Here is a 17,643-nt window from a genome sequence, read left to right on the forward strand (position 1 = left end):
AATCCCACAAATCATGGGATTGTAGCTTTTCTCCTATTTAGGCTTTTTTCCGTTTTGTTTGCTAGGATTTCTCTGTGTATTAGCCTATAAATATAACACTGTAAAGCTGTAAAATATGTGTATGATAATAAGAAATTCTCTCCATCTAAAATTCTACATGGTATCAAGGCTGAAAGTCCTCATTTCAAATCTTACCAGATTCCATTTGCCTTCCTAATTAAATTTTCACATTTAGTACTAAACAAAAAGATGAGATTAAGTGTGAAAGGGAAAGTGTTATAATATTAATTTTAAGCTTTTAAAACAGTTGGTAGTGATTTCCATAAAATCTCAAACTCCCTTCCTTTGCCAACAAATTGCGGTTAGCTAGTTAAATGAACTCAGAGATCTCCATGTTGATTTGGGTGGACAAGCCGGATCCTCATATAACCGAGATGAGGGAAAATTCAAAGTTGCTCCTGGTCTCTGGACAGAAGGAAGGAGAAAGAAATCTCTCACTCAGAGAGATGGTAGATGGAAAGTTGCCATTGAGGCCTTAGTTACTGATGCCTCCAACAAAAATATAGAAAAGCAATTTGGCTGCATTCATTACGGGTTATTGACAAGGAAATATATGCCTCATCTTGTTCAAAAGGTTAAAGAAATGGCCCGTTAGGGGTTTTTGACAGAGTAAGAGTTCTGCTTACCTGTAGCCTCCTCGACTTCATTTATGAGTACAACATACTTCATACCTACTCTGATTCCCAGTTGTAGGCCATGAAATTGCCACGTGTATGGTGTTATTCTTATCCTCCCAGTTTTTTTGTAATATATGTTTGCATGTATCACTATGGGGTGCAAAGTTAGTATGCCTCCATTCACGTACATAACAGGAAAAGGATTAGCGACTGGAGCTTTGTATTGAGACAAGGAGAGACTGGAAATGTCAGCGTGAGCTTATCATAGGCACATTTGTAAAGCGAACACAGCTCTGGATGCCAATGTTAAGTCAGCTACGGAGATTTTTTAAACAATTCTGATCATATCTTTTGTGGTCGCCAAGAGGGGATACACTTCTGTTGCTGGTATAGCTTCTTTTGCCCAAACTAATTTATCTTAATATGGATGGTGAATTTGACGATAAAGGTGATACCAATCTTAAAGATAGTTAGTAAATGACCGAAAGATTCTAAGAAAATTCATGGGAAAAATGTCCTTGCTTATCAAATTCTGTTCTTTTTCCTCCGTTGACTTTTATCCCCTTCGGATCCAGCATTTTAGTTTATCAATTTTTGTTAGGGTAGAGAGATGACTCTAAGTCTCGTCACCTGACAGTTTTTTAGAACTAAAGCACTGTGAAATTAAATCCGGAAGGATCTATGCTTAAAGGGGGAAAAGGCATTGCGATTCTCGAGGGATTGTCGACCCTCCCCACTTTGTAAATGGCTTTGCATTCACGCTCTCCTCTTCAGATTTGTATGGTTATGAAGAAAACTATTGGAAATGACAAAATAGGATAGGATCAAATACGAAATCTATCCATCGTTTGAGAAAATACGGAAAGTTAGAGCAAATATACACATCTAATCTATAAATAAATAAATAAAAGGTTCAAATCCACAGAGAAGTACAAACACATCACAATTTGCTTAGGAGAATCAATCAATCAGCAAACAATTCACATTCACAACTAAGTTATCCATTTTGTAACTTAAAATCATCTGCCCGTCTTCCCATCTGCTGCTAGTACTCTCTTCGACGGGTAACTGCGAGCAATGGCACAAGTCAATGATTTGAGAATCCAATGCCAAGGGCGAGACTTTCAGTATTGCTCCTGCGAGTGTCGAAGCCCATGTCACTTAAGTATACAATCTCAAACGGGTTGTGATGGGCTGCCGGCACAAAGGACAAGTCGGGAGTGACGCACCACAGTCCTTGCATGTCTGGAAAGAAATAAAGAGATGACATACGTAAGCTTACAATATCCATAGCACTACAGATAATGTCTCTCTCTATCTCTCTATCATGTGAAGGAATAATTACTTCCACATTTAATTGTAGTTCGTACATCTTTTCAAGTCTAGTTAGCCTTCGATGAGAACAACATCTCCTGCCCCATAGATGCTACTACTGCGGTATTCTTTTCCGTTTAGGATGAGAATAGTCCCACCATTTGTCCAAGATAATTTTGCAGCATACTCGTGATTAGTTAAGCACATGAGATTTCTGGGGCATGATAAACAGAAAAATTGTATAATGAGCTCATTAATTTGCTGAGCCATAGCCAACTTTAACAAAACCAGTGGAATGACAGCCGGAAGTCTCTTTGGAAAATATGTCGAACTCACTAACTTTGCAGTCATACTGGGTACAACCAATTTTATGCTTTTAGCTCCAGTATCTGAATCAAGTAAAATTCTACTCTATTAGATTCTAGCCTGAAAAGTGAAAGCAAGTTCAGGTGGGAAATGGTTATAACAGGTGCAAACGTGTGTACTCCACAAATTGGAGGCCATATAAAGGATGATGCTAATTGCTGAATAGAGAAAGACTCACCAGATGACCACATCCAAAGGCCAAGTTCTTTGGATTTGTAAGGCAAATGGGGCAAACCTTGAAGAACACAGGCAGCTTAGTTCGGATTTAGATTTAATGAAGAACCTGAAGTTTCACAAAAAAAAAAGGATGATTAAATGATACTTGTTCTCCCGAAGCTGTTTCCTGAGTTTGTGGAGAACTATCTGGGATTGACTTATCCGAGCTGGTATGACCAGTGACTTCAGTTGGGGGTGGAAGTGGCCTTATACGAGGACCAGTCACTGCCTCCCTGCAGTATAAGCAGAATTTATCATTATAGCAGGCCTCAATGCAATGTAGAAACAAACAGCTGCAGTTCCCAATCTTACTTGACGTGCGAAATGCTTTGAGTGGCTCTATACTGAAAGGGAATTTCCATGAGAGCAGCAAGAGCAAAGGCAGTCTCTTTCTTTGAAGTATCTGTGTTCTCTGACATGATTTTTGTGAAGTTGACAAACTGCGTAGTGGAACAATGAATAAACAAGAAGGTTAAAAGCAAAAAGAGAAAAAAAAATGTGGTGGAATTTATTGATTCTAAAAGAACATTTTAAACTTAAAATGTGTACTCGGGGCACTAATTACTACTGTCAGAGAGGAATAAATCAAACCATATTATAAAAAAGTTCAAAGAAAGGGAACTTCACAACAAAAAGTGGCTGGAGATCCAGAATTAATCCATACCAAACCAAAAGCCATAATCCAGCGTAAACATTATTCAACAGCACAGTAATCGGCAGTAACTACACCACACATGTCTGACTAGAATTTGTACTCAATAAACACCCCTCGATACAAACTACTGGAATATACATTTAACATACTTGATTTACTTTTTCTGAAACTTCTTATTTTGAATTATGCAGTTCTCTCGCTAGTCTTATTATGTTAACCCCGACATTATTGATGCAACTATACCTATAAAAAGAACTTGGATAATTGCAAAAGGAATCATCAATTGTGCTCTCCGTATCAAACACCCTCCTCACATTTCAAGACTTACATTTTGCATCTCCCCAACCTGAAAAAAACTGACTTGCCCTCATGCATGCACATCGCGCGATCCACACCCAAAAATTAAAACAAAGGTCGTGGATGGGGTAATTTGGGAATGAAAATGGCCTAACTTGGAACTTAGCAGATTAAGTAGCAAAGGAAGATGCAATTTAAAACCAATGGAAAGAAGTCAGGATGGTAATTGTAGGTTTTAAAATGTGAGGAAGGTACTTGACAGGAGCAAAGTTCAGGATGGTATCAGTACTTTTCCCCAAAGAGATCTTTCAGTACCTGAAAGTTATCAAATGCACGATGAGGGATATTATCATCAAATTGCTTCATTGCATCCCATGGTCCATCTCCCACACCAACTAATATGATGGAGAGAGGATATTGGCTGCTCTACCAAAAAGAAACAAACAGGATGTCAAGGAATGTGATAATTGCAAAGTTGGAATATGTGACCTTTCTTCACCAAGCAGGACAGTAACAAAAACATACAATTCCAAAATTACCTAGCTGCTACTATGGAGTTTATAGTTGCCTGTTCTTGTGGGCTGAATCTCCCAGGAGGTAAATCAGGACTTCTAGTAACCTATGAACCATGGTGATGGAACAATAAGCATGAGGAAAGAACTTGGTGATAAAGCAACAATAAGGATGTGATACGCAAAGTATTGAGAACCTGTCCATCTGCTATAATGACGAGGACATGATATTGCCTGTTGCTCCTAGCCACAATGTCGATAGCGGCATCAATTATCGGCGCAAATGATGTGGGCCCTATAAACAACAGTAATAGAAAGCGTTAAAAACTACCGCATGGAAGTTTCTATTATATGGACCTTCGACTGCCCGAGACAGCCTTAAAGGATCCATCATAAACTCCTACGGACAAATTTCCTGTAGGAGACCAACAAAAGAAACATGAGACAAAATGAGGGCAATAAACCATCCAAAATGGGGAAAAGAAAAACATAAATGATAAGTTCATTCATGGGAAAATATCAGTTAACAAAATGGAAGACTATCATGGCTAAGTCATGGCTCTGGAAGGAACTGGGAGTATGTTGAGTGAAACAGCTATTTTATGACCTAAGTTTAAAATCTATTCAAAATAATAACTTGGTTTACAAGTTGGGAAAGTTTGGCATGGACGTTTCAATCTTTATTTCTTAACCATGTAGGACCACAGAAACCTCTTGCTCTCCTCTTGGATTCTTTATAACGCTATGATTTGGGTAACATTGACAACAATACCTGCTATGATCTGATGTCCATCAATCCTGCCATTTAAAGTCTAATGAAAATGAAAAACAAAAATACTACTGATTTAGACAAGATGTTTTCTTATTCTTCACAATGATTGAGAACACTGTACTTTGCTCGAACTTGCAGATTTGTTTATTTCATTTTTAAAAGAAGATGAAGACTGCAAAATATTTTGGCCTAAAGTAGAAACCATCACATAAGAACGATCAGTAAAGAAGGAGAAAAACCTGACAACTTTAAGTGGGGGACGATCTCTCTATAACGTGCAAGCGCTTCCTCAAAACCATGACAATAACGATGATCAGAATAAAAGCTGAAGACGGATTGATCATGTGTTGATGCTGCAAAAAGCAATGTGATGAGAAGAAAGCTTCAAAGGCGATGATAAGAATTCCTACCAAAGCTACAAATTACCAACAGCACTGACCATCGCCAAATCCAAAACAAGGTATGAGTTCATCTTCGTCAAAAGGGGACAATGTTTTGCCGATTATAGAAATTGCTTGCTCATATGGATTAGGTGTGTTACCAGTGGCATGAAGACTTTTTCTCCCGAAGGAATATTTACCTACGATACAAAATTCACATTATTTTTCCAATATATAGTTTCATAAAACCTTAATGCTTTGTTTGTCCATTGGAAATAGAATCACCTGACCACTCATTGCTCTTTGTGAAATCAATACCAAGGATTAAATTTGATGATTCAAGGCCAGCGTCCCTCAGTGCAGTTGTGACCTAAAATATGAGCATCACAAATCCCATTACTGTTTCATTTTACATCTTTAAAGTCAAAACAGCCAAAGTATAATCACCACAGTTCACATTCCCATCTAATTTCACAGCTTTTCAATCAAAACTGCCAATCAACAAACAGCGGATAGGATAGACAAGATTCAGAGATAAAAAAGAATATTATTAAGAATCAAATTAAGACTTAGCTCAAATTCTGTGGAAAAATTTTCAACCCAAAAATTTAAGTATTTAGACGGAGGGAGACTGCATGCATATAAGAACAAACTTGTAAACAAGTGATGTAAATTTTTTAGACAACTCACGTCAGTTACCTCAACTCAAGTACATAAACCACATTAAACTTAAATTTAACCAAAGTGGTACCAGGAAAGTGGTACCAGGAAACTACATTGGCAAGCCCAATCACAACCCAGCCAAATCTCCTTGGCACATAACAGGCAATGATGAAGGGAGACAGCATGTTCATGATCCTCCTAAACCTTAATAGTCAATGGAAACAAATAAAACAATAAACACCTGATCCAAGGAGTTGAAATTATCTCCAAAGTGCGTCGATCGATGCTCATGTCCATATTTTGACTCCATTTAGCTTTCTGCAAAAGAAGGTGGTTGATGCAAATAATCATAATGAGGGTCATATGAGTTGATTCATTATTGCCCATTTCCAGAATGACAGATTTTCCTATGAAAAGGTATCTATATCTATGTTTTGCTCAGACTATCTTATGAGGTAGATGGTGGCTTTCTCACAGGAACAAACAAGGACCAATGAACTACTTTAGAAGTCAACAATAGTAAAACATAATTCTTGCATAATCTGCTACATTTCGAGCACACAAATTACAGCATGGTCATTGAAATTCTTTATCCAATATCTCGGACCTGGAAGTATTTCTTTCCCATAGAAAGAACGCAAGACGCCATGTTTCTCAATAACGATAAAGAATTAGAAACTAAAAGTTATTTATAACCAACAGTTTGAGGGAGACTGCTGATTCACTTCAAGATGGCCCGCTTCCTTCAATCATCTATTCCCTCAAATAGATCATAAATCGTTCAAAATCTCCCGATAAAACATTGCCATTATATATAACTTGAAACTGAAAAACACAGGTCAGCAAAAATCCAACCCCCTACAAAATTTACAGAATCCAAATATGTTATCGAAGCAAACCAACAAGTCAATTAGCCAAGCACAATCACAACAGTTCGACCCACATGATTTCCAAGGTTCACATTATGGGTCCGGAACCAAGTTCAAGTTCAAGTTCAAGATCGACCCTTTGGAAAAAGTGAAGAACTTTCCCACATGTAGTGGCTCAGTTCACTCTATCTTCAAAAGGGTCTCGAAGAAAGATCCCGTAGACGCACTGTAATCAGGTATTCACCACAGTAAAATCGAAAAATTCAAGAAACCGCGTGGCGGAAAGCGGTGACAACGCCATCATCAAGAATTGACATGGGGAAAGAGAGAGAAAGATGTACCCGTTCATAAGTTGGAGGTAAGCCCAAAGATTTGCAAGCTATTCAAGAGCCTCCTTCTCTCGATCGAAGGTCTCCGGAAGACGCAGAGAGAGTGGCCCTCTTGTCGCTTGACCGATTTCTTCTGAGTCTTCCTGTTTCTTTCTTTCTTTCTTTCTTTTCGGTTTACTGCTTTCTGAAAATTACTTCTGGCTTTAGCTGGCTCTGCCCCCACGTTCTCCACGTGTCTACTTGCAATTATAGGGACCATCTTTAATAAAACCTAGTTACTCTAATTAGGTGCCAAGATTTACAAATTCATCCTTGATGAGATTATAAAATTTAGGGAAAAAGCCATGAAAAACCCTGAACTTTACTCAAAATGACACATTTACCCCAAATTTTTTTGTGACGTAAAAATCCAAAACTTTTCAACTACGACATTCTTTACCTTTTTTTTTTTTTGAACACAAAAATCCTGAACTTTCGTTACGTGATACATTTACCCAAAAATTAGATGGCATTTTGGTCTTTTCATTTTTAAATTTTTTTTTCTTCTCTCTTCCTCCGCCGGCCCCGCCATGGCCGGCGCAGGGAAGAAGAAGAAGAAAAAAAAAGGAAAAAACAGAATAAAAAGACAAAAATGCCATTGATGGGGTAAATGTGTCACAATTTAGAAAGTTTGGGATTTTTCACGTCATAAAAAAAAAAAAAGTTTTGGGTAAATGTGTCACTTTAGGCAAAGTTCAGGGTTTTCATAGCTTTTTCCCTAAAATTTACTTACTGTGACTCAATTATTGACTTAAAGTATCCAATCAAAGGCCACTTCGATAGAATCCAGAAATAGATGCTGAAAATTTAAGTATTGAAATTTAAACACTGATAATCTAGAATCTTAATAATCAAATAAAAGGTTATTTAGGGTATGTCTGTTTTTTTGAAAGATATTCCTTCGAAAATAATCATTTGTATTTTGTGAAATAATACTTGTTGTTGATTAAAATATTTGTTATTCATATATTCTTATAAACAACGGAAGTCATCATTCTAAAAAAATATATTTTTTAAGTTATTTATAGAATAGAGCATTAATAACAACTGAATATTGAATATTCATTGACAAGATCTTGATTCCTATCTGGATCAAGCTTCTTCTCTATTGTGTCTGATTAAGGTATCTACACAGAAAGGGGCCCAATTTGTCCTTTCGATTATTCCCTTTCCTCTTTGTCTTTTCCATTTTTGTGTTTTGCTTTTTCAGCTAACTAGATGCACTTCCTCAGCTGGTAGCCTTCTACATAAAGAACTATTTAATAACCAATTAAGTGTTCAAAATAAATGAAAATTTGATGATTGAGCATCTTATAGACTTTAAAGATTCAATTAAGGCCCGCTTGATAAGATTGAAATAATTTAAGGACTTATTATAAATGTTGATAATCTTAAGGGTTGAAGATGGAAAAATAAAAATCAAATATTGAATTTGGATTAATATTATTATCAAAAATAGCATTGTCGGATCGCCAAGGTCGACCTTTGTCCTTGCTCGACAAGTGGTTCTTGCAGTCGAGCTCCCTTGTGGAAGGGTTGTCACTCAACAAATAATGGATAACAGGCTCATCTTCCCTAGGCGTTCACTTTGACGGCAAAGTTTGCCATCTTGATGTATGCTCTTCACCACCTGTAGGTAAGTGAATTATTATTAGGTTTTAAACATGTAACAATGTCATCGCAACATTTTTAATTCCCATTTGGCTGCCTTTCTTATTGAATGAATTATGTATTCACTTCCTCATTTGCAAATCATGTGACTTTCTGACTTAACTAGATCAAAGCTAGTTACAATCATCATAAGTGGTTAATTTATTGAGTACTAAACAAGATTAATCCCCCATATTTAATTAGGCCCTCCGGCAAAATTTCATTTAGTATGGTCCCCGTATGATAAAACCCAGCAAGTTTGTCATTTGTAAGGCCATGTCATAGTAGAAAAGCCCTATGATTTATTAAACTTTGGTTATACGAAGTTTAGAGACCATATTATATTTTTCTTGGGCTACCTAGATATTAGCCACTTAAAAAAGAATCATCTTTTACAATGTTCATTAAATGCAACATCTCTTGCGGTCTAGCAATGGAGAACACCTTGCGAGTGTGCATGCTGATATACAATCAAGGACCAGACTTGGTTTCTATCACAAAAAATTATTCATATTTCGGGTCCTAAAAAGCACAAGTGACAAGTTTGATTCTCGCTTCACGGACCTTTCAAGGCCATGACACAATTGACCAGTTTGTTTGCCAACCATCCGCTGCAAACATGAAATCTGATTTAGAACATCACCCGTTTCCCATGAAGAAGTGAGTATCCATTTCCAAACTACTGGAGTTTGGTTGCAATTTAAAGTGAAACGCAAATGGGGTCATTGCAGTTTACACAAGAACAAAACAGTTGATAAATGATACCGCAAGGTACCGTTTGTGGCTTCACAATCAATGCTCAAATGCGCTCTAGCCACTTGAAAGATTCATGATACTGACTCTTTCTTCTTTATGCGAGCAGGAGCTCACGTGCTGGGGGACCAAAGGCCCCCTTGACCCTCTAGGATAACATCTACATTCTAATCCCGGTGTCATTCATGCCAATGAACTCATCTGAGATTGTAAGATTGTAAGCTGATGCATTGAAAAATTGTGTCGTAATGTGGGTAAGGGTCGTGATAAAAATGAAGAATCCTGGACTCGGTAAGTTTTGCTGTCGGTATATAGATAATAAATAGATGAAGCCACGAGGTTGGAGCAAGAAAGTATGATGAATGATGTGAGGGGCTGGTGAAGGATCTATCTCAAAAACCATACATGTATACTAGAAAAACGTAACGTATTGTTTGAATGGTATATATCAGCATCGTATAATATAACACAAAAAAGGTGACGAAAGGTGAGATTTAAGTATCATATCTACCAGAACTTGATTCTGATTTAGTTTTGATTGAATCTCACAAATCATGGGATTGTAGTTGTTAACCCACAAATCATAGGATTGTAGCTTTCCTCCTATTTAGGCTTTGTTTCCTTTTTGTTTGCTAGGATTTCTCTATGCATTTGCCTACAAATATGACACTGTAAAGCTAAAGAATATATGAATGATAATAAGAATTTCTCTCCATCTAAATTTCCACATGGTATCAAGGCTGGAGGTTCTGAGTTCAAATCTTACTTAATTCAATTTGCCTCCCCAATTAAATTTTCACGTTTAGTATTAAGCAAAAAGGCCAAGCTAAGCATGAGGAGAGGAGTGTTAGAATATTAAGTTTAAGCTTTTAAAACAGTTGGCCGTAGTCCCAAAAAATCTCACACTCCCTTCCATTGCCAACAAATTGCGGTTAGCTACTTAAATGTACTCAGAGATCTCCATGTTGATTTGGGTGGACAAGCCAAATCCTCAAAGAACCAAGATGAGGGAAAATTCAAAGTTGTTCCTGGTCTCTAGACAGAAGTAAGGAGAAAGAAATTTCTTACTCAGAGAGATGGTAGATGGAAAGTTGCCACTGAGGTCTTAGTTACTGATGCCTCCAACAAAAATATAGAACAAGGATTTGGTTGCATTCATTACGGGTTATTGACAAGAAAAGATATCACTCATCTTGTTCAAAGGGTTAACGAAATGGCCTGTTAGGGGTTTCTGACAGAGTTCTGCTTACCTGTAGCCTCCTCGACTTCATTTATGAGTACAACATACCACTTGCCTACTCTGATTCCCAGTTGTAGGCCATGAAATTGCCACGTGTATGGTGTTATTCTTATCCTCCCAGCTTTTCTATAATATATGTTTGCATGTATCACTATGGGGTGTAAAGTTAGTATGCCTCCATTCACGTACGTAACATGAAAAGGATTAGCAACTGGAGTTTTGTATTGAGACAAGGAGAGACTGGAAATGTCAATGTGAGCTTGTCATGGGCACATTTGTAAAGTGAACACTGCTCTAGATGCCAGTTAAGTCAGCTGCGGAGATTTTTGAAACAATTCTGAACATATCTATTGTGGTCGACGAGAGGGGATACACTTCTATTGCTAGTATAACTTCTTTTGCGCAATCTAATTTTATCAGTGTATGTTGCTGGTATAGCTTCTTTTGCGCAATCTAATTTATCAATGTCTGTTGCTGGTATAGCTTCTTTTGTGCAATCTAATTTTATCGGATGGTGAATTTGACAACAAAGGTGATACCAATCTTAAAGATGGTTAGTAAATGTCCAAAAGATTCTAAGAAAATTCATGGGAAAAATGTCCTTGCTTATCAAATTCTGTTCTTTTTCCTCCGTTGACTTTTATCCCCTTCGGATCCAGCATTTTAGTTTATCAATTTTTGTTAGGGTAGAGAGATGACTCTTAAGTCTCGTCACCTAACGATTTTCGAGGGATTGTAGACCCTCCCCACTTTGTAAATGGCTTTGCATTCAAGCTCTTCTCCTCAGATTGGTATGGCTATGAAGAAAACCATAGGAAATGACAATATAGGATAGGATCAAATACGAAATCTATCCATCATTTGAGAAAATACAGAAAGTTAGGGCAAATATACACATCTAATCTATAAAAAAAAAAAAAGTTCAAATCCACGGAGAAGTACAAACACATCACAATTTGCTTAGGAGACGCAATCAATCAGCAAACAATTCACATTCACGACTAAGTTATCCATTTTGTAACTTAAAATCATCTGCTCATCTTCCCTTCTGCTGCTATTACTCTCTTCGATGGTTACCGCGAGCAATGGCACAAGTCGATGATTTGACAATCCAATGCCAATGCCGGGACTTTCACCATTGCTCTTGCGAGCATCGAAGCCCATGTCACTTAAGTATACAGTCTCAAACGGGTTGTGATGGGCTGTCGGCACAAAGCTCTCCACTTTGTAAATGGCTTTGCATGTCTGGAAAGAAATAAGGAGATGACATAAGTAAGCCTACATTATCCATAGCACTACAGATATTGTCTCTCTCTATCTCTCTATCATGTGAAGGAATAATTACTTCCACATTTAATTGTAGTTCGTACATCTTTTCAAGTCTAGTTAGCCTTCGATGAGAACATCTCCTGCCCCATAGATGCTACTACTGTGGTATTCTTTCCCGTTTAGGATGAGGATAGTCCCACCATTTGTCAAAGATAATTTTGCGGGCATACTCGTGATTAGTTAAGTACGTGAGATTTCTGGGGCATGATAAACAGCAATATTGTATAATAAGCTCATTGATTTGCTGAGCCACAGCCAACTTTGACAAAACCAGTGGATTGAGAGCCGGAAGTTTCTTTGGAAAATATATAGAAGTAACTAACTTTGCAGTAATACTGGGTACAACCAATTTTATGCTTTTAGCTTTCATTATCAAGCAAAATGGGGAATGGTTATAACAGGTGCAAACTTTATACTCCACGAATTGGAGGCCATATAAAGAATGATGCTAATTGCTGAATAGAGAATGACTCACCAGATGGGCCACATCCAAAGGCCATGTTCTTTGGATTTGTAAGGCAAATGGGGCAAACCTTGAAGAACACAAGCAGCTAAGTGCGGATTTACATTTAATGAAGAACGTGAAGTTTCACAAAATAAAAAATAAAAATAAAAAAAATAAAAAAAAGGTGATTAAATGACACTTATTTTCCCGAAGCTGTTTCCTGAGTTTGTGGAGAACTATCTGGGAGTGACTTATCCAAGCTGGTATGACCAGTGACTCCAGGTGGGGGTGGAAGTGGCCTTATACGAGGACCAGTCACTGCCTCCCTGCAGTATAAGCAGAATTTACATTATAGCAGGCCTCAATGCAATGTAGAAACAAACAGCTACAGTTCCCAATCTTACTTGACGTGCGAAATGCTTTGAGTGGCTCTATACTGAAGGGGAATTTCCATGAGAGCAGCAAGAGCAAAGGCAGTCTCTTTCTTTGAAGTATCTGTGTTCTCAGACATGATTTTTGTGAAGTTTACAAACTGCGTAGTGGAACAATGAATAAACAAGAAGGTTAAAAGCAAAAAGAAAAAGAAAAAAAATGTGGTGGAATTTATTGATTCTAAAATAACATTTTAAACTTAAAATGTGTACTCGGGGCACTATTTACTACTGTCAGAGAGGAATAAATCAGACCATATTATAAAAAAGTTCAAAGAAAGGGGACTTCACAACAAAAAGTGGCTGGAGATCCAGAATTACTCCATACCAAACCAAAAGCCATAATCCAGTCTAAACATTATTCAACAGCACAGTAATCGGCAGTAACTACGCCATACATGTCTGACTAGAATTTGTACTTAATAAACAACCCTCAGTACAAACTACTGGAATATACATTTAACATACTTAGTTTACTTTTTCTGAAACTTCTTATTTTGAATTATGCAGTTCTCTCGCTAGTCTTATTATGTGAACCCCGGCATTATTGATGCAACTATACTTATAAAAAGAACTTGGATAATTGCAAAAGGAATCATCAATTGTGCTCTCCGTATCAAACACCCTCCTCACATTTCAAGACTTACATTTTGCATCTCCCCAACCTGAAAAAAAACTGACTTGCCCTCGTGCATGCACATTGCGCGATCCACACCCAAAAATTAAAACAAAGGTCGTGGATGGGGTAATTTGGGAATGAAAATGGCCTAATTTGGAACTTAGCAGATTATGTAGCAGAGGAAGATGCAATTTAAAACCAATGGAAAGAAGTCAGGCTGGTAATCATAGGTTTTAAAATGTGAGGACGGTACTTGACAGTTGACAGGAGCAAAGTTCAGGATGGTATCAGTACTTTTCCCCAAAGAGATCTTTCAGTACCTGAAAGTTATCAAATGCACGATGAGGGATATTATCATCAAATTGCTTCATTGCATCCCATGGTCCATCTCCCACACCAACAAATATGATGGAGAGAGGATATTGGCTGCTCTACCAAAAAGAAACAAACGAAAAGTCAAGGAACGTGGTAATTGCAAAGTTGGAATATGTGGCCTTTCTTCACCAAGCAGGACAGCAACAAAAACATGCAATTCCAAAATTACCTAGCTGCTACTATGGAGTTTATAGTTGCCTGTTCTTGTGGGCTGAATCTCCCAGGAGGTAATTCAGGACTTCTAGTAACCTATGAACCATGGTGATGGAACAATAAGCATGTGGAAAGAACTTGGTGATAAAGCAATAATAAGGATGTGATACGCAAAGTAGTGAGAACCTGTCCATCTGCTATAATGACAAGGACATGATATAGCCCGTTGCTCCTAGCCACAATGTCGATAGCGGCCTCAATTATCGGCGCAAATGATGTGGGCCCTATAAACAACAGTAACAGAAAGCGTTAAAAACTACTGCATGGAAGTTTCTATTATATGGACCTTCGACTGCATGAGACAGCCTTAAAGGGATCCATCATAAACTCCTGAGGACAAATTTCCTGTAGGAGACCAACAAAAGAAACATGAGACAATATGAGGACAATAAACCGTCCAAAATGGGGAAAAGAAAAACATAAAGGATAAGTTCATTCATGGGAAAATATTGGTTAACAAAATGGAAGACTATCATGGCAAAGTCATGGCTCTGGAAGGAACTGGCAGTATGTTGAGTGAAACAGCTATTTTATGACCTAAGTTTAAAACCTATTCAAAATAATAACTTGGTTTACAAGTTGGGAAAGTTTGGCATGGACGTTTCAATCTTTATTTTTTAACCATGTAGGACCACCTAAACCTCTTGCTCTCCTCTTGGATTATTTATAATGCTATGATTTGGGTCACATTGACAACAATACATGCTATGATTTGATGTCCATCAATCCTGCCATTTAAAGTCTAATGAAAATGAAAACAAAAATACTATTGATTTAGACAAGATGTTTTCTTATTCTTCACAATGATTGACAACGCTGTACTTTGCCCAAACTTGCAGGTTTGTTTATTTCAGTTTTAAAAGAAGATGAATAGACTGCAAAATATTTTGGCCTAAAGTAGGAACCATCACATAAGAACGATCGGTAAAGCAGGAGAAAAACCTGACAACTTTAAGTGTGGGACGATCTCTCTGTAACGTGCAAGTGCTTCCTCAAAACCATGACAATAACGATGATCAGAATAAAAGCTGAAGACAGATTGATCATGTGTTGATGCTGCAAAAAGCAATGTGATGAGATGAAAGCTTCAAAGCAATGATAAGAATTCCTACCAAAGCTACAAATTACCGACAGCACTGACCATCGCCAAATCCAAAACAAGGTATGAGTTCATCTTCGTCAAGAGGGGACAATGTTCTGCCAATTATAGAAATTGCTTGCTCATATGGATTAGGTGTGTCACCAATGGCATGAAGACTTCTTCTCCCAAAGGAATATCTACCTACAATACGAAATTCACATTATTTTTCCAATATATAGTTTCATAAAACCTGAATGCTTTGTTTGTCCATTGGAAATAGAATCACCTGACCACTCGTTGCTCTTTGTGAAATCAATACCGAGGATTAAATTTGATGATTCAAGGCCAGCTTCCCTCAGTGCAGTTGTGACCTAAAATATGAGCATCAAAAATCCCATTACTGTTTCATTTTACATCTTTACAATCAAAACCGCCAAAGTATGACCACCACAGTTTACATTCCCATCTAATTTCACGGCTTTACAATCAAAACTGCCAATCATTAAACAGCAGATAGAATAGACAAGAACCAGAGATAAAAAAGAATATTACTAAGGATCAAATAAAGACTTACATCAAATTCTGTGGAAGAATTTTCAACCCAAAAATTTAAGTACTTAGACAGAGGGAGACTGCATGCATATAAGAACAAACTTGTAAACAAGTGATGCAAATTACTTTGACAACTCATGTTAGTTACCTCAACTCAAGTACATAAACCGCATTAAACTTAAATTTAACCAAAGTGGTACCAGGAAACTACATTGGCAGACCAAATCACAAACAGCCAAATCTCCTTAGCACATAAAAGGCAATGATGAAGGGAGACAGCGTGTTCATGCTCCTCCTAAACCTTAATAGTTAATGGAAACAAACAAAGCAATAAACACCTGATCCAAGGAGCTGAAATTATCTCCAAAGTGCGTCGATCGATGCTCATGTCCATATTTTGAGTCCATTTAGCTTTCTGCAAAAGAAGGTGGTTGATGCAAATAATCATCATGAGGATCATATAAGTTGATTCATTATTGCCCGTTTCCAGAATGACAGATTTTCCTATGAAAAGGTATCTCTATTTATGTTTCGATGAGACCATCTTATGATGTCGATGGTGGCTTTCTCATAGACCAATGAACTTCTTTAAAAGTCAACAATAGTAAATAATAATTCTTGCATAATCTGCTACATGTTGAGCAAGCAAATTACAGCATGGTCATTGAAATTCTTTATCCGATATCTTGGATCTGTAAGCATTTCTTTCCCATAGAAAGAACGCAAGATGCCATCTTTCTCAATAACGATAAATAATTAGCAAACAAAAGTCATTTGTAACCAACGGTTTAAGGGAGACTGCAGATTCACTTCAAGATGGCTCGCTTCCTTCAATCATCTATTCCCTCAAAATGATCATAAATCGTTCAAAATCTCCCTATAAAATATCACATTCCATGCAACTTGAAACTGAAAAACCCGGGTCAGCAAAATCCAACCCCCTACAACATTTACAGAATCCAAATCTGTTGTACCCAATAAGTCCTTAGTCGAAGCAAACCAACCAGTCAACTAGCCGAGCACAATCACAACAGTTCGACCCACATGATTTCCAAGGTTCACATTATGGGTCCGGAACCAAGTTCAGGTTCAAGATCGACCCTTAGGAAAAAGTGAAGAACTTTCCCACATGTAGTGGCTCAGTTCAATCTATCTTCAAAAGGGTCTTGAAGAAAGATCCCGCAGACGCACTGTAATCAAGAATTCACCTCAGTAAAATCGAAAAATCAAGAAACCGCGTGGCGGAAAGCGGTGACAACGCCATCATCAAGAATTGATATGGGTAAAGAGACAGAAAGATGTACCTTTTTATAAGTTGGAGATAAGCCCAAAGATTTGCAAGCTATTCGAGAGCCTCCTTCTCTCGATCGAAGGTCTCCGGAAGACGCAGAAAAAGTGGCCCTCTTGTCGCTTGACCGATTTCTTCTGAGTCTTCCTCTTTCTTTATTCCTTTCTTTCTTTTCGGTTTACCGCTTTCTGAAAATTACTTCTGGCTACAGCTGGCTCTGCCCCCACGTTCTCCACGTGTCTACTTGCAATTATAGGGACCATCTTTAATAAAACCTAGTCACCCTAATTAAGTGCCAAGATTTACAAATTCATCCTTGATGAGATTATAAAATTTACTTACTGGGACTCAATTATTGACTTAAAGTATCCAATCAAAGGCCACTTCGATAGAATCCTAGAAACAGAAACTGAAAATTTAAGTACCGATTTAAACACTAATAATCTAGAATCTTAAGAATCAAATAAAAGGTTATTAAAAGTATGTCTGTTTTTTGAAGATATTCCTCCGAAAATAATCATTTGTATTATGTGAAATAATACTTGTTGTTGATTAAAATATTTTTTATTCATATATTC

At 37.3% G+C, this 17,643-nt stretch overlaps 2 protein-coding genes and 1 long non-coding RNA gene across 5 annotated transcripts; all 3 read right to left on the reverse strand.

Moving 5' to 3' along the window:
• Nucleotides 1-1,496: 1,496 nt before the first annotated feature.
• On the reverse strand, nt 1,497-7,225 carry LOC104418099 (E3 ubiquitin-protein ligase RGLG3). 3 transcript variants are annotated; one of them, XM_010029324.3, is made up of 12 exons: nt 7,063-7,225; nt 6,094-6,170; nt 5,475-5,559; nt 5,249-5,389; nt 5,049-5,162; nt 4,235-4,332; nt 4,065-4,144; nt 3,841-3,946; nt 2,886-3,013; nt 2,680-2,806; nt 2,536-2,592; nt 1,497-1,922 (listed from the first exon to the last, which is right to left on the reverse strand). In XM_010029324.3, exons 2-12 carry the CDS (start codon nt 6,160-6,162, stop codon nt 1,839-1,841), a joined length of 1,089 nt encoding a protein of 362 aa, XP_010027626.2. In that variant the 5' UTR covers nt 6,163-6,170; nt 7,063-7,225; the 3' UTR covers nt 1,497-1,838. The 3 variants fall into 3 exon arrangements, with proteins under 3 accessions (XP_010027626.2, XP_039157690.1, XP_039157689.1); XM_039301756.1 differs by lacking the exon at nt 7,063-7,225 and adding an exon at nt 6,858-6,882; XM_039301755.1 differs by lacking the exon at nt 7,063-7,225 and adding an exon at nt 6,796-6,819.
• On the reverse strand, nt 1,987-2,529 carry LOC120288209. The gene is made up of 2 exons (XR_005546525.1): nt 2,332-2,529; nt 1,987-2,205 (listed from the first exon to the last, which is right to left on the reverse strand). It is a non-coding gene; the product is annotated as an uncharacterized LOC120288209 (long non-coding RNA).
• A 4,428-nt stretch (nt 7,226-11,653) lies between the features above and the next one.
• Nucleotides 11,654-17,239, reverse strand: LOC104418098 (E3 ubiquitin-protein ligase RGLG3). The gene is made up of 11 exons (XM_039301757.1): nt 17,082-17,239; nt 16,116-16,192; nt 15,512-15,596; nt 15,286-15,426; nt 15,087-15,200; nt 14,271-14,368; nt 14,101-14,180; nt 13,877-13,982; nt 12,911-13,038; nt 12,537-12,832; nt 11,654-11,977 (listed from the first exon to the last, which is right to left on the reverse strand). The coding sequence occupies exons 2-10, from the start codon at nt 16,182-16,184 to the stop codon at nt 12,706-12,708; spliced, it is 948 nt and encodes a 315-aa protein (XP_039157691.1). The 5' UTR covers nt 16,185-16,192; nt 17,082-17,239; the 3' UTR covers nt 11,654-11,977; nt 12,537-12,705.
• Between the last annotated feature and the right edge of the window lie 404 nt (nt 17,240-17,643).

The sequence above is a fragment of the Eucalyptus grandis genome, chromosome 9 (assembly GCF_016545825.1).
Source record: "Eucalyptus grandis isolate ANBG69807.140 chromosome 9, ASM1654582v1, whole genome shotgun sequence".
In the NCBI taxonomy this organism is placed as follows: Eukaryota; Viridiplantae; Streptophyta; class Magnoliopsida; order Myrtales; family Myrtaceae; genus Eucalyptus; species Eucalyptus grandis.